At 38.0% G+C, this 15,039-nt stretch overlaps 2 protein-coding genes across 5 annotated transcripts; both read right to left on the bottom strand.

Annotated features, from left to right (window-relative positions):
* Positions 1–215: 215 nt before the first annotated feature.
* Positions 216–9,794, bottom strand: LOC141841337 (pre-mRNA-splicing factor ATP-dependent RNA helicase DEAH10). 3 transcript variants are annotated; one of them, XM_074729486.1, is made up of 15 exons: positions 9,383–9,794; positions 8,583–8,663; positions 7,469–7,567; positions 6,734–7,170; positions 6,598–6,644; positions 6,395–6,475; positions 5,242–5,458; positions 3,996–4,392; positions 3,462–3,665; positions 2,771–2,931; positions 2,218–2,403; positions 1,395–1,626; positions 968–1,170; positions 730–864; positions 216–650 (listed from the first exon to the last, which is right to left on the bottom strand). In XM_074729486.1, the coding sequence occupies exons 4-15, from the start codon at positions 6,814–6,816 to the stop codon at positions 467–469; spliced, it is 2,130 nt and encodes a 709-aa protein (XP_074585587.1). In that variant the 5' UTR covers positions 6,817–7,170; positions 7,469–7,567; positions 8,583–8,663; positions 9,383–9,794; the 3' UTR covers positions 216–466. The 3 variants fall into 3 exon arrangements, with proteins under 3 accessions (XP_074585587.1, XP_074585588.1, XP_074585589.1); XM_074729487.1 differs by lacking the exon at positions 7,469–7,567; XM_074729488.1 differs by lacking the exons at positions 7,469–7,567; positions 8,583–8,663.
* A 2,381-nt stretch (positions 9,795–12,175) lies between these two features.
* LOC141841734 (succinate dehydrogenase subunit 7, mitochondrial-like) lies at positions 12,176–14,881 on the bottom strand. 2 transcript variants are annotated; one of them, XM_074729925.1, is made up of 4 exons: positions 14,791–14,881; positions 14,604–14,681; positions 13,699–13,801; positions 12,176–12,472 (listed from the first exon to the last, which is right to left on the bottom strand). In XM_074729925.1, exons 1-4 carry the CDS (start codon positions 14,854–14,856, stop codon positions 12,426–12,428), a joined length of 294 nt encoding a protein of 97 aa, XP_074586026.1. In that variant the 5' UTR covers positions 14,857–14,881; the 3' UTR covers positions 12,176–12,425. The 2 variants fall into 2 exon arrangements, with proteins under 2 accessions (XP_074586026.1, XP_074586027.1); XM_074729926.1 differs by having other exon boundaries at positions 14,604–14,678.
* Between the last annotated feature and the right edge of the window lie 158 nt (positions 14,882–15,039).

The following is a 15,039-nucleotide window of genomic DNA, read 5'->3' as shown; positions in this document are numbered from 1 at the left end:
TTATTTTGGGGGTGAAATTGCTTACAATTCACTTTAGAATAGTCGATATATTAATTTTGAAATCTAAATTAAATATTTTTTTTTTACCTTAAAATTTTTATGTTCAATTCTGATGAATAAACTTACAAACAACTTGTTACAAATTTACAAATGTGTCACCAAAAACTAAAACAAAATTGTAACAATAAAGTTATAACAAAAGAAGAGTAGCTAGCATTCAAAGCATTTCCACATATATATACAAGTATAATGCTTCCAAATATACAAAGTAGTCAAGATGATCAGAAGTGTGTTTTCAGACAATGAATCATACACTAGTTAACGAATAGTCGAGGCAAACATGACTTGCTGGTAATGCTAAGGAGTCGAACATATAGTAACCGATATCGGCTTTGCGATAAAAGCTTCACTATAAATAATCTGGATAGATACTTTAGAGAGTGGCAGTAGAGCCTGAAGAGAAGAGCTAGCCGTTGGCGGCAAAGTACTGTGGAGCTAGTTCCGGCAACCACAATGGGTCGACTCGAGTCACATTACGAATGTAATTTTGATTCGTTCGGACTAGTTCGTTGAAGATGATACAATCGGCCTTTGTGCGGAACAACACTGAAGAAGGATGCACCTGCACAGCCTGACCGCTGGCTAAAGCTCTGCAAATTAGAAGGGAAGAATCGATGTTGTTATACACTTCATGTAGTAAAATTTGTTTGGGTTGTTATGGTTCCAGACCTATATGATCCGTCTGGTTGCTTCATCGCTGCGTTAAGGAAGAACGAAGCAGTAAGGCATCTGCGGAACTGAAGAGTATCGTCGCCGCATGATGATGCAGGAAAACCCATCTGCTGGATATGACCTTCAATTTGACTGCAACAAGAAACGATGAGATAGCACAATCAAGCGTTTCATAAATTTAAAAGATGGCATCTTTAGATTGTGCACTAAAAGATGAATTGCAATATGCTCAAACCTGTGAATGTCCCGTGCGTGTCGAAGAGACCGATAATTGATGAAGTTCTCCCTGCACCATTTATTTAACTTTTTCTCCAATGTTTTCTCTTTGGCATTTGCAATTTTGTTCTTCTCCAAGCTTTCTGCAGATGCGCGGTACACATTCAACATACTTATGTGGTCTCCTTCAGGGCTTGAAAAACTCTTTCTGGCAGCTCTTGCCTATGAAAGGGAAAAAACTGAAATGAACAGTTCATCTTCTATAAGATATTTGTTAGACTGTTACCCTAATGTTAAACAAGCAAAAATATGAAGAAAATAATTTTGATTTACAAATCGACTTCGAATAACATTTTAGTTTAAGAATATGAGAGAAAATTTGGTTTCCCACTTCCCTAAATACTAATAAAAAGGGTTCATATTTGTAAAGCTCAAGAATGTTTTACCTCTTCCAATTTTTCTCGTGGAAAGTAAAATATGGACTCCACTGAGAGCATAGCAACGACTATTAACATTTCTTCCAGGCATTTAAACTCGGCAGCCAAGATAAGCGCCTTTGAATACATAGGATCCAAGGGTAGCTTTGCCATCTGATGTCCGACTGGACTTGAGAGCTTGTAGTCATCAGTCAAAGCCCCGAGTAGAAACAGCTGTTCCAAAGATTTCACTATAGTCATCCTAGCAAAAGTTTTGAGAACCATACATTAATAAAATAAAACAAAAAAAAAAACTATAAGACCAGAATGAAACAGAGATCTTCTATCAAGAGTCAAATGCAGAATAGGAAGAGAGATAAAGGTTCTAGATCTGCCAATATATTGTGTACTACGGCAACGAAAGAAGATTCCTAATGTTTAATTTGGATACACAAACTTTCACAAGCACATAGCAAGTTTTGATACATGTAGCACATGTTCGGTTAGTATCGAATTCTATTTTACAATGATAGACTGATTTTTCTCAGTTTGGTGATTCATTGACTTAATTAAACATAATATCCTACAAGAACCAACGACACCCAAAATCAGGACAAAAGGGCAGGATCACAAATCGCAGTACCAAAATAATCTAATATGAAATATAAGCTCTGTAAAAAGGCTTTCAGTTATTAAATAAATCTATTTCTTGAAAGAACTGCAATCGGAACTAGTTGCATCTAAAACATAAAAGGAGAATCCATATGTTAGTTGATATCTTCTTTTTGATCTTTAAGAAATACATAAATGCCTTGGACAACATCTAATGCCATAGCAAACTTTTGTAGTATACCTAGAAGGTTTTTCCATGAAATCAAACCCAACGATATCATCAATACCAAGGGCTTTTAGCTGCAAAACAACATTGGAGAGGTTGCATCTTTTGATCTCAGGAACAGTAGAATCTGCAAGTTTTCCAAACTCACTCTCAGGGTACAACCGAAAGCATTTTCCAGGCCCTTCTCGTCCGGCACGACCACTGCAAGAGAAATGGATGAAGTCATATTACATGTAGTAGTATCATACAGTATACAATATTGCATCTGAGACTTCAATTTGCAAATAGATAGAAAATCTGAAAATAGGCACCCAGTACTGCAAGAACAAAATTTGTTTTTGTTAATCTAATTAAAGAAAGAACTAATCATTTCTTTAGAAAAGACATTCTGAAATTTTTCACATGTTTGAAAGGAAACTTGCTCTCCGGAATCCTCTATAATCTATTCAAGGAGAATCAATTCTACTTATTGAAGTAGGTTAAGGCTGAGAGTGCTAAACTCTAAAAACAGACTTTCTCATATGAAGCTTGAACCCAGAAATTGCATACAACTTATGATATAACTTACCTTCTTTGTAGAGCCTGTGCTTTCGAGGTAGGAATGATAATCAATGACTCCATACCAGTCACTGGATTGTAAGAACGAGCTTTGACCAACCCAGGATCTATAACATACTTAATACCAGGAATTGTTACAGAAGTTTCTGCAATATTTGTCGCTAGAATAACCTATTTAAACCACAAAGAAATTATGAGAATGATGTCGACGCTCATGATGTGAAACATTAAGTATGTAGTTAAAAAAACAGTATCACAATAAAGAGGACAAATTTGCAAAATAAAGGTAAGGTGTCATTTTGTAAACAACTGTAATAAACATTATATCATAATTTTCAAGTATATGACAGTATCTCAGAAGCATCAATATTCAGTTTAAAATCCAACGACAACAAAAGGTTTGACAACATCAAGAAACAAGGATGTTTCTTATATGTTACATGCTTTATCGATATTAGAGCATTGACAATTATTACACGGAACAAAGTATCCAAAACAAACAATCAAAACTTGAGCCTATGATTGCTGCAAGTTGCAACCATAATCATCATTATTATCCCTTTATTGAGCTCTATGCAAGATTATATCACTAGTAATATTTACATCACTTAAGTCATTTTTTATTACATTGATTGGAGTTCTCAGAGGTCTAGGTGCAAGTGCAGTAAAACATAAAAATTCATGAGGAAAACTTGTCATACCTTGCGAAAACCAGAAGGAGCAGGCTTAAAGGCATTCATTTGTTGCTCTGAAGGGAGTGATGCATAAATAGGGACAACCAGAAGATTTTGACTGCCATCAGGCAGTTGCCTGATGCGTTCATGGATGAGCCTTTCAACCGATTCAATCTCCTCTTGCCCAGTTAAAAATGCAAGAATATCTCCAGCAGTCTCCTCCAAATGTATCTATCACATACAGAGAGTTGATCAGGATGGTACTGAATGAGGCAATACCTAAATTGCAAGTTATTATTATCTTCCATCGTGAAATTACAAGAATGGTAGTGCAACAACAAACATTGCAAATATTATAAACAGGAGAACGGCGAGGAAAAATCATGATGATTCACTTCAAAAGTCAGAATACAAATGGCTATCCTGCTGTAGGTCAAAGTAAATTAAGAAAAACACATGGTTTCACTTCAAAAGTCAGAATGCAAATGCATACAAAGCTGTAGGTCAAAGTAAATTACATGATCAAAGAAGAATCTTAAAAACAAAGACAGAGGTATAAACCTGAAAAATGGTAATTAGGGTAGCATCGAGGTAATCTGGCTCAGGTTGATAAGTATAAAGCACTTCTACAGGATATTGGCGCCCATGAATGTGAACAGCTTTCGCACCACCAAAGTACTCAGAGAAGCACCGTGCATCCAAACTGGCAGACATTATTATCAACTTCAAGGAAGTAAATTTTGCATTTTGACGTGGCTTAAGGGAGAAGTTGCCAGACTTTGCTAGGCCATCATCAGCTTCCTTGCTCAAGTTGTTCTCTTTATTAGTAGCATGAGAACGTGCAAGTTGCACTTTCTTCATCAACCCAAGCAGCACGTCTGTGTGCACTGTTCTTTCATGAGCTTCATCAATAATAATGACACTATATCTAGACAGAAAGGGATCCAGCTGTGCTTCCCTGTTGATATGTGACCAACCTTACTAGTCAGCATAAACAATATTAAAACTTCAAATCTGTGTTAGTGGGAAAAACAAGTAATTACATGATCACCATAGATAGTCATTTCTCCTTTTGATTTATTAAAGAATCGATAGGAAACAAAACATCCACTTGATAGCTGGTTAGAAGGCAATAAATCATCTTTAAAAGACAAAACTGAGTAGAACACAGAATTAAATAAAGTGCAAAAGGCATTAGGTGACAAAAAGCATGATTCTAACTACCATTGTTATCAGGTTTGACAAATTAATAAACGCAAAGCATCACAATATTAGGAACTACAAAGTTGAAAGTTAAGTATAGCAGAAAAATAAATTCATGAAAGAAGGGAGAAGAAAAACATGTGGAGAAAATAAATGTTAAGTAAAGGCATGATCTGCATCTACTTGTTACCTTTCCACACTAATATGTTCCATTCGATTATAGAATCTATTGGTCACCTTTAAATATGTTGATACCATCTCAACCTATTTCTTTTATTTTATCATCAAAATATGAGCAAGAAAAAAAGAGGGGAGCAATTGCAACTGTGATGTAAAATGCTGATGTTTGTTGCCATCCAATCATGAAACTAGCTAAGTTAAGAAACATAGAGCCCCGTTGATGCATAGCTACAAAGAATTGACAAACATTTGAGAACAGGCTATAATTTGACTTGACATATATGTGCCCTTGCAAATGTTTCTTTTTTGATTGTTAAAATGAGAATCACTGAACCAGAGTAGCAGACTGCAATATTTAACATTTGCTAAAATTCCTAAGCACATGGATTGATGCCAAAACATACACAAAAATCTAATAACTAACCTAAGAAGCAAACCATCTGTCATGTACTTAATCCTTGTGGAGCTGGATGTGACGTCCTCAAATCTAATAGAATAACCAACCATTTGACCTAGCTTGATATTACATTCTTCAGCTACTCGTTTTGCAACTGTAACAGCAGCAACTCGTCGAGGCTGACTAATGCCAATGGTTTTCCCATCACGGCAAAATCCACCATTGTACAAAAATTGTGGTAGCTCTGCAATAAATTAATTATGCTAAACCATAGTGAGTAAATTTAAAAGAAACAATATATATATATATATATAATATATATATATATATATATATATATATATATAAATAAGCGTATTACACTTGGATATACATTCCTTTAGGATGTTCACTGATACTAGATTCTTAGATATCTTGTTTGCTTCATATTGTGTGCATTCTTATTCAACTATCAGGATAGGAAAGTCCATTTGATCTTTTTTCATAGTTAACTGACTCATGGTCTTAATTACAAGTCTACAAGTTGCCACAAAATTTGAGAACTGCAGGTAAAACAGAGTTTATGGAGAAAAACAAAAAGATTCCAAAAATTATACAAGTATAACGAAGGATGGGAATATGGAATATCAACCCTGATAAATATAACCTGAATGCTTTTTGGTATGAATGATGAGAAAATAGATGAGGAAAAAGAGCTAATTAAAAATAGATGAAAGAATAATGAAATAGGTAAGGGCACAATTGTAATATCAGGAATTCAGGATTTTAATTATAACAAAAATAATTTTAAAAAAGTAACCAAGTGAGGATGAATATTTTCTTAATAACTTAAGAAGCTTTATGAAGATTGCCCTAACTAAGAAGACCAATATCCTCTAGTATCCTTTTCCAATATAGCATAATTTCTCATCCTACTTAATTTTTGTGACCTTTTCACTCTTTACAACCATGGGCAAATGACATGGAGATGAAAATTAAATAAATAAGGTATTAACCGATTTCATTGGCTTAATGAACTAGCAGAGAAAATGGTGATGATGATAGTAGCATCAACAGAGAAAGAAATGCTTAAGGTCGAAATATGCACATGTATAAGAAGAAAACAAGCACTTGGATAAAACATACTAAAGTAGGGGGAATATCAGAGCATGTTTAGACTAGGAAAATAAAAATAACTCACGAGTAGTCTTCCCGCTTCCTGTCTCCCCAACGATTATCAAAGTATCATTTTTTCTAATTTCTTCCACAAGCCGGCTCTCAACTGAGACAACCAATCGAAAGAATGCAACAAAAAGGGAAATTTAGAACGATCCTCTTTCACAAATTAACCAAAACATATAGCTAGGATGATCAACATAAAAAAAAATTTAATGAAGAATACACCTGAGGCTATAGGCAATGACTTCCTATGCTGTAGAATCGACTGCCTCCTAAGATTCCAGATCAAGGAGAGATATGAAGCATCAAAACTATATTAATAAGCTCCAAGGATACACTTCAATGGGGAGGTCGAGCTCACCTGGCTAGAAGGTGTTGGTGCCTTTGATCCTCGTTGGCGAGCTGGTTATCCTGAGGTGAAGAAACTTGAGGAAAAGATGGCATGGCTAAGAATCAAAAGAATGATGGATCCAGCAGACTAAAATTGGCTCTATTTCACAGTCAAAGTTTTATATTTCACTTCAGGAAGTGTACTCGATTTAATTTCTACGGAAAGGCTATTGTAGTAAGAAGGCAGCACAGAATGAGAATGCACGACCCGTCGAACACGCGTGGTGGAAGATGCCTGATACGCGCGGATGGGCAAAGAGAATACGCTCGAAGAATCCACCGCCGGTAGGACGAGCTAGATCAGAAACGGCGATGCGGCAAAGAAAAGGTGGGGCTAAATTGTCACGACCCGGGAGATAGCCGTCCGAAAAATTTCGACAGCACCTCCCCAGTATCCCTGACAATTCCCTGTATACAAATACATAATAAGGTCAACACGGCCTATCCATATTACAAACTATGGATTATATAGCTAAACAGAAGTAAAAGGTGACCCACACGGCCACATACACATCCTACACAATTACTAGCGAGAAAACCTCGTCAAATATGCAAAACACAGAATCATAGCAGCGGAAACATAAATCCAGTAAAGTTTACATCACGGAATCAAGTATGAGAGTATCACGTGAGAAAACCCACAAACACCAACAATCCGAAATAGAAAGTCCGAAACTGTAAAAAGAAACCAACAATACAAGTGTACCATCATATGCTACAAATATCCACACACACACAAAATACTCGTCGTGAGATGGCGTAGTTGGCAGATCCCTGGCATCATCTGTAAGCTTCTACCTGGTACCTGAGAAGACAGAAAAATCCCAGGGTCCAAAGGCGTGAGTACAAAACTCAGTGGGTAATAAAGACAGATAGTGCATGAAGAGATAAATAAAGATAACAAGGATACATACCAAAGTTCAGCAAGATATCATAAATAACTCTGCAGGTAGTAAGCACTAGAATAGTCTCATGTAATGCACCATATGAATGACATGTCAAACAAAATGCAACAATCAAGGATCAAACAGACAAGCAATCAAATGCAGGATCAGTGGGGTCCAATACATATATGTAACATGCACATGATGTGCGTATGCATGATGCAACTGCCCCACACGCTACAGCGCTCGTGCAAGCATCTGAGACTGGGTATGGCCGGCATCGGAGGATCAGTACTCCGCGCCCTACAACAAAGTAGTCCGGTGATCCAAATCGAGGGATCAGTGCTCCGCGTCCGGTGATCCCATATCCTATGGCCGATATCTATCCTCTAATACTCTCCGAGTACCACCCCTAACCGGTGTCGGGATCAGATCATCGACTCGGCTGCGTACACTGTCATACAGCCATCGACTGCGTACACTGTCATACAGTCGCCACCAATATGATGGAAGTAGGGGTCATAACCACCTATATCAATATACTACTAAAGGCCAACTATAGACACGATAGACCCACATCATTGGGATTTACAATCGTTATCTGGCGTCATGATGAGATGTTCATTTCATAGTCATTAACACCTACCAGGCTAATCAATAAGCATGAGTATAGGTCCTAAAAATCTCAGCTATCATAAGAAGAGAACTATACCAGTAATAACCGCAATATCGGATCAAGGATAGAAACGAATTCAAGAACAATAACCAAGGTCAACGAATATAAGGTCAAGCAGGATATAAACATGATTAATATAAGAAGTAAGCAAATAACAGCAGAGACATAGCCAAGGTATCACAACTACAACTACCGAAACAAAGGAATCATGCACTGCAATTGAAAAGGACTGTATTGACCAGATACAGTAAATCACCCACCTGATATATCGCAACCAAGGTAATGACACCACCAGATATATGTCCTCGTATAATACGAGAGTCCTATAATCGCTCAAGGTCCTGCAAGAGGAGTAAAAACCATCCTAAATGCCAGAACATAACCAAGAAACCCTAATAAATTTTAAGGTTAATCTAATCCATCCTAATCAACTTAACCCAACTATTCTAACTCAATTCTTACTTAAATAAATAAGATCATTAATTAACCAATTAATCAATAGATTAAATGTTAATTAATTATATTAACCAACTTGTTATTAACTAATTCAACTAATCAATTAATAACTTAGTCTCTAATGGTTCACCTAATTAACTTAGATCTCCTTGCTAATTTGGCATAAACCCCAATTAAATAAATCTTATGTCAACTAATTAGGGCAAAACTAACAGCTAGTTAATCCAAATATTGTTATGATCAATTCCCTTTCTGATCAGTCTCTATTAATGAATAAATGTAGTCCGGCCTGCCACCCTATCGATATCAAATTCACTTCATTCCATGGTCATCTCAATCTCTCGGCCAAGACTTTAATTAACACTTTCATGATAGAACCCTAGCAATTTCCTCTCATGATAGAACCATGTCGATCAGATTTCTCATTTTCTTATTTGGAAGGTGTTTCACAAACTAAGTTGAAATCTATAACCCTCTGTTATTATCTCACTTTCTCAAACAAGATCCTAGGTTTTCTAGGTTTAATGGAAATCAGAAGAGCAACCAGAATTGAAATGGATGCAGAAATCAGTGGAAGAAGAAGAAGTTGGAGAAAAGCACGTACGGGAGGGGAGCCGCGACGGTGGTGGCTCTCCTGGTCTTCTCCCTGCGGCAGCAAACTGAACGGAGAGAAGAGGAAAGAATCTGGCTAGGGCTAATCTTCGGTCTCCTCTTATAGTTGTTGTTGGCGCGACAAATCCGGTGAAGCACTCGGTTGAGGGCAGCGGCGCGGCGAACAGGGGAACCGGCAAAGTCGCGATTTCGAGAAGGGAAGAAGAAGACGCGGCGGGAGAAGGCTTTGGGGCTTGTGGGGCTTCGTTGTTGTTCTGCCGGAGTAGCTCGAGGGCGGCGCGGCGCAAGGGACGGCTGAGGGGCGGTTGGCCGGTGAGGGAGGCGGCGTCGGGCTGAAGAAGGAGGGCGCGGCTCCACTCCAAGGAGATCAGTGACGGCGGCGGCAACCAATGAAGAACGAGGAGCGGTGGCAGCCGGCGGGGAGGAAGAGGAGAAGGAGAAGAGGGGTTTGCTTCGGCGGCGGCTGCCCAGCTTCGTGCGATCCAATTTTCGGAGAAAACGGCTGCGGGATATAAAAGAGGAATCACAGTAACCGAACCGGTTAAACCCAAATCGGCGCCCTTAAATCAAGTTTATTGGCCTAAACCCAAATAAAAACCTAGGATTTATTAATACGATTGAACCGGTTACTGTAGCAAATCAGATTCAACTTTGGTTCGCTTGGTTCACCAACCAAACGACCTCTGATTTGATCCAAACAAGTTTTGTTGGATTCATCTTTCCAAGACGAATCTTTCCGTCTAGTTTATTTTATTAAAAACCTCTTTCGGTACGAACCAAACCAACTTGGTTCAGTTTGGTTAAATTTTGGTTCGTTTGGTTCACTAACCAAACGATCTCCGATTTAGCCTAAACTAATTTCGTTTGATTCGTCTCTGCGAAACGAACCTTCCCATCTCATTGCTTTATAATAATCTTAATCTAATTCTAGGTCCAACCTAATTAACCTAAATGGTTTATCATATTTAAATTTCAACTCACTCAAATTCGAACTAACTAGAGCTTGATCTTTGATTGGTTAATTCTAATCCTAAAATTTTTAGGATATTACACTGAGAGTAAGAAGAGCAAAGAGAAGACGCTAGGCTCGGAACTCGGAATAGATCAAAGGGACCAGTATTTCCTCCGGCGGACGGCCTCAAGCGGCGGCGCGGTGGTCGGCGACGAAGGTAGGTAGGTCGACGGCTTGCTGTTGGGGTTCGCGAGATAGAAGAGGGTTTGGATTATATTTATTTATATTGAAATTTTCACTCTTCAAAATTGCAAAAAAAAAAAAAAATTCAAAATTTATTTTTCCTATTTAACTGCCTTAATTGGGCTTAATTGGGCCGATCGCCTTGACTTAATTGGGCTGGACCAGTTATAGCCTGGTATTAGCTCTTGCCTTCTGCTGGATGAACTTCCCGTTGCAGAAGCGCCATGGCGGATTTCTCCGCCGTCTCCGGCCGTTCTCGGACAAATCTTTACATTACACGTTCTCGATCTGTCAACGGCGAGGCTTCTCTTTGCAGCTAACGGATTATATTGCGTCGCCGCCGACGACTCTTCGAAATTCGATCTTGTTCTTCCTGCTTCGTTTTTTTTTTCCAGAGGTGTTGATCCGCAGGCCTTCGACATGCTTGTTGAATGTCTGCGTCGCTTCCCTTTGTAAAGATCGGAACTTGGCGGAGGCCGAGGCCGTCATCACAGATGGATATCGCCGGCTAGAAGGCATTGATGAAGCTTCTTCGTTTCTTTATAGGATGAGAGAAGCAGGAACCAAACCAGATGTCATAACTTCCCAACTCTTCGATCGCTGTGGCTACCCGCCATTGCTCGCCCTCACCATCCCTGGAGTTGTTTGAAGAAATGCTGCAGGTTTGTGTACAAAGCCCATGGTTTTACTGCAGAAGTGATGACATACAATGCAATTGCTTGAAAAGGAGCTGTGTGAATCAGACCATGGCCCAAATTGCTCTAGACATGGAAAACTTGAACAGGGACTTCAGGTATTTGATGAAATGCTGAATAAAGGTTATATTGTGCAGCAATAAGTGCATTGTTGCTAATTTGTGTGTAGAGAAGATGCTAAAAATGGGATCAACCTGGACACAGCATGTTATAACTGTTATTTATCTGCAGCGCAGAGAAGGTAATTGAGACAATGCATTGCAATTGGTCGATGAGATGGAAGAAGCTGGAATTGCAAGTGATCATCACACAAACTCTATATTGATAGATATAGTCTGTGCAAGAGGAGATTACTGCAATGCTGATATGAAGGTGAGGGATTCAACTCAAATTTAGTGGTTTCATTAGTGTTTCATTATAAGCAACTGCACCTTTTCTTTCCATAAAACTTGACAAATTGTTCCTTTGTAACCAAAGCTTCCAATAGATCCAGCAAAATCTGTGGAAATCTCTTTCAATGGAAGAAAGAAACAGGAAGTGCTTTGTTTTTATTTAGAAATTGCTAGTTTTGCTGAAACAGCAACAGGATGAATGTTTAACCTTTACTTCTTGATTAGATGACCTCATTGAATTTTTATAGTGTAGTTTTTGTGCCAATTCTCTCCATTCCTCAGCTCTCCTGTTCTCCGACTAAGTGCGCGTCAAGACAAGTCAGGACGGATATTGCGCACGGGATGGCGCACAGGCTAGCCTAATAATCAGACAGATACATATTGTATCATATCTGTTTATGTTGGTGCGTAATATATAGCATTATTTGTTGAAATAAATGTAAATTTACCCAAATAATAGATACCATTAAGTACCTAAAAGTGAATTTAAGTGTTTGTGCCCATGAAAAAAAAAATAAGAATTCAAATAATTTAGCATAAATGAAATCCGATACACAATTCTTTGTTCTCGCAGAGGAAATTATGTTGTTATACATCTCGACACAAGTCCCCGCCGTGAAGCAAATTTATTCTAAAGCCAGCCATAGCCAACATACAACTAAATGTCCACAAAGATCGAATGAAGAGCATTTGAATGCAAATTGTTCTGTTGGCATCCACAGCTCACCACAGCTATTAGCTATATCAGGGAGATTATTCTTTTCTCACAGTTGTCACCGCGTAAAGCTCGTAGGCGCATGCTGGAAGACGAAAAGGAAAGATCAAAGCTTGCGGTAAGGTGATGTCATGAAAGAATCACCTCTTATACAACCACTAGTTGAGTTTACAGAAAGAACTCATTGTAATTCTATGTACTTATTGTAACCACAATGGTAGTTTTGGTTAAAAGAATTTACCTTATACAATATTTACCTTATGTATCAAGATCAAAGCTTGCGGTAAAGTTTCTATATTTTGATGGAAATGAAAGAATTTTCACTTATGAAAATGATGGGTTGAGATAACGTAAAGAACTTGTATTAACTTCACATGAACACCGGCGATTCAGTCAAAGGAATTTACCTTTCTACAGCATATAACCTAAGTGCTTAGATTAAAACTTGCGATAAGGCCTCCCTAAAGTGAAGATACTGAAAGAGTTGCCTCTTAATATGAGGAGCATATGTAAACACAACACTGATTTTGGTCAAAAGAATTCGACTTCCTACAACATATATATATATATTTCCTATGCACTAAGATCAAGACTTGCGGTAAGGTTTAAATAAAACTCAATGCCAACTGATCAAAAGAGTTGACCTTTCCATGACATAGATTGTGAGTACTAGGGCTTCCAGTGTATCTATGTAAAGGAAACCATGACAAATGGAAATTCATCTGAATGAGCAAAGCTTGAGGTTTAGATCCAGAGCTGACACAGTATAGGAAATAATAGTGCCTAGAGAAAACATGATTTTTAGAAGATGGGAATACTTGGTCAAACCAAGTGAGAGGAAGCATCCATTGAGGAATAGGCATAAATACTGTTAAGGGATGAAACACACATCTCAGGAAGCCAAAATCAATGAGATTTGCAAATTAAAAGTGGTAATCAGAGTCCTTGCTAGGGAGGATACAAGTTGATGAAGGTCAACAGAAGGCTCATATAGAGTAAGTGCCAAGAAGAGCAATGGCCGAAGTAGCACCATGTTAACATTTTTTTGCCAGACTTGGTTTAGGTGGAGTGACAAGAACTAGTCAGCACCTTGTGATTTATGCAAGTGGCCAAATCATTAGAGTAATGGGCAGGAATTGGAAAATGGTTGCCATTGGAGAAAAAAGAAAAATGAGACATTTTTCAGGTATGAATAAAATTATAAAGAAAAATGTTCAATTGGATATATCCGGACTCCATATATCTCAAATTCTTCTAATAGCCAAGAAGTCTATAAGAACTGGGATGTGTTTTATGAGGGAAAAGGCATACCAGCAACAACAACGATAGTGAGAACATCTCCAACCTTTGATATGCGCTTCAGGTTATTTTTGTATGATTTGAACCTCTTTAATGCAGGATCTTCTTCCAAGAGCTGTATATGGAAGATACCAATCTCATTAAGGATCTTCTTAGCAAATGTGCATAATCCAAAATAGTATTCTTGGCATAATATCCATCCATGTCGTATATAGAATTTCAAATAGCCAAATAGCAATGACCCTTAGGATTCTCGTCTTTTTTATCAGAACTCAGAGATAAAAATAAAAATAAAAAATTCCTTGACTAGATACTCTTGACAAGTTGTAAGAAATGGGCAAAGTATCCTGCAGGAGTAGACTGCAAAAGTTGCAACTGACTCAATCATTCAGCATTCCAAACAAGATGTGATTTTGCAAGCATGCACCATTCTTATGTTTGCTAGAAACCTCTCAAAAATTTTGTAACGAAGAAGAGGTGGTAGCCAAAACTTCAGAAATATCAATGTTGTAAACAAATATTAGTTAACAGCCCCATAATGGCCATGGTAAATTCATGCCTCAGGCTTTTATTCCAGCATCTCAAACAGAGTTCTAGTGACTATAGATTGTGAATTATAACATGACATGAATCGTCTATTTTGGGAAAATCACATCATTATTTAGATTTGATGATCATCCTTTGGCGAAGATTTTCTTTGGTAAGAATTGCCAAACAAGAAAAGGTCCACAATGACAAGAGCACAAGATATGACCGGCGACAATCGGCAAGATTAAGACACTATAGCCAACAAAACCCCACCAATGCTTTTTAAAACAAGGGGATCAAAACGCGAGCATCAAAAACCCTAGCTTTTACCGTAGATCAAGACGACCAAAAGACCATCGAATAGGAAAATAGATCAGATAATTACTAACCGCTTTCTCCCGAACTCCGAGATCGATGTGGTATCCGCGCCGAGCGATGTGGTTCATCGGCGACGGCAACATCTCCTTCTAGTACAAACGCAAAGATCATGAGATCGTAGAGAAAGTAAGTGGATCGATCACGAATGAGATCTTCCATAGATCAGATTAAGAAGACGGAGATGAGTGAGAAAGGAACCTGAGGAGTGGAGCTGACGGCCCCGAAGAGGGTCGTCTTCTCGGCTAGTTTTCGAATGGCCGCCATCGCAAGGAAGCCGAACGCGACGAAAGTTTGGGCAGGTCGAGGCACCCGAGGAACTCGCGAGATTATATAGAGAGGAAATTTTATGGGTAATTTTTAAAATGCTCTTGAATATTTGATAGATTTGTAAAAATATCCTTCAAATTTTAATTCATATTAAAAGATAGATTACTTAAATCTTCCATT

The sequence above is a fragment of the Curcuma longa genome, chromosome 11 (assembly GCF_044706935.1).
Source record: "Curcuma longa cultivar G26 ecotype Majalengka, Jawa Barat chromosome 11, ITB_CL_G26_1.1, whole genome shotgun sequence".
In the NCBI taxonomy this organism is placed as follows: domain Eukaryota; kingdom Viridiplantae; phylum Streptophyta; class Magnoliopsida; order Zingiberales; family Zingiberaceae; genus Curcuma; species Curcuma longa.
Note: the sequence above shows the minus strand (reverse complement) of the source record. Positions and strands in the feature narration are given on the sequence as shown.

Coding starts and splice junctions, on each gene's coding strand:
- LOC141841734 (XM_074729925.1), bottom strand. CDS start 14,856: ATGGCGGCCATTCGAAAACTAGCCGAGAAGACGACCCTCTTCGGGGCC. Junction 13,802..14,603: donor TCGGAGTTCGGGAGAAAGCG/GTTAGTAATTAT, acceptor TTCCATATACAG/CTCTTGGAAGAAGATCCTGC. Junction 12,473..13,698: donor CACTATCGTTGTTGTTGCTG/GTATGCCTTTTC, acceptor TTCGTCTTCCAG/CATGCGCCTACGAGCTTTAC.
- LOC141841337 (XM_074729486.1), bottom strand. CDS start 6,816: ATGCCATCTTTTCCTCAAGTTTCTTCACCTCAGGATAACCAGCTCGCC. Junction 6,476..6,597: donor GTCATTGCCTATAGCCTCAG/GTGTATTCTTCA, acceptor TGGTTGTCTCAG/TTGAGAGCCGGCTTGTGGAA. Junction 3,666..3,995: donor CCCTAATTACCATTTTTCAG/GTTTATACCTCT, acceptor TGTATGTGATAG/ATACATTTGGAGGAGACTGC.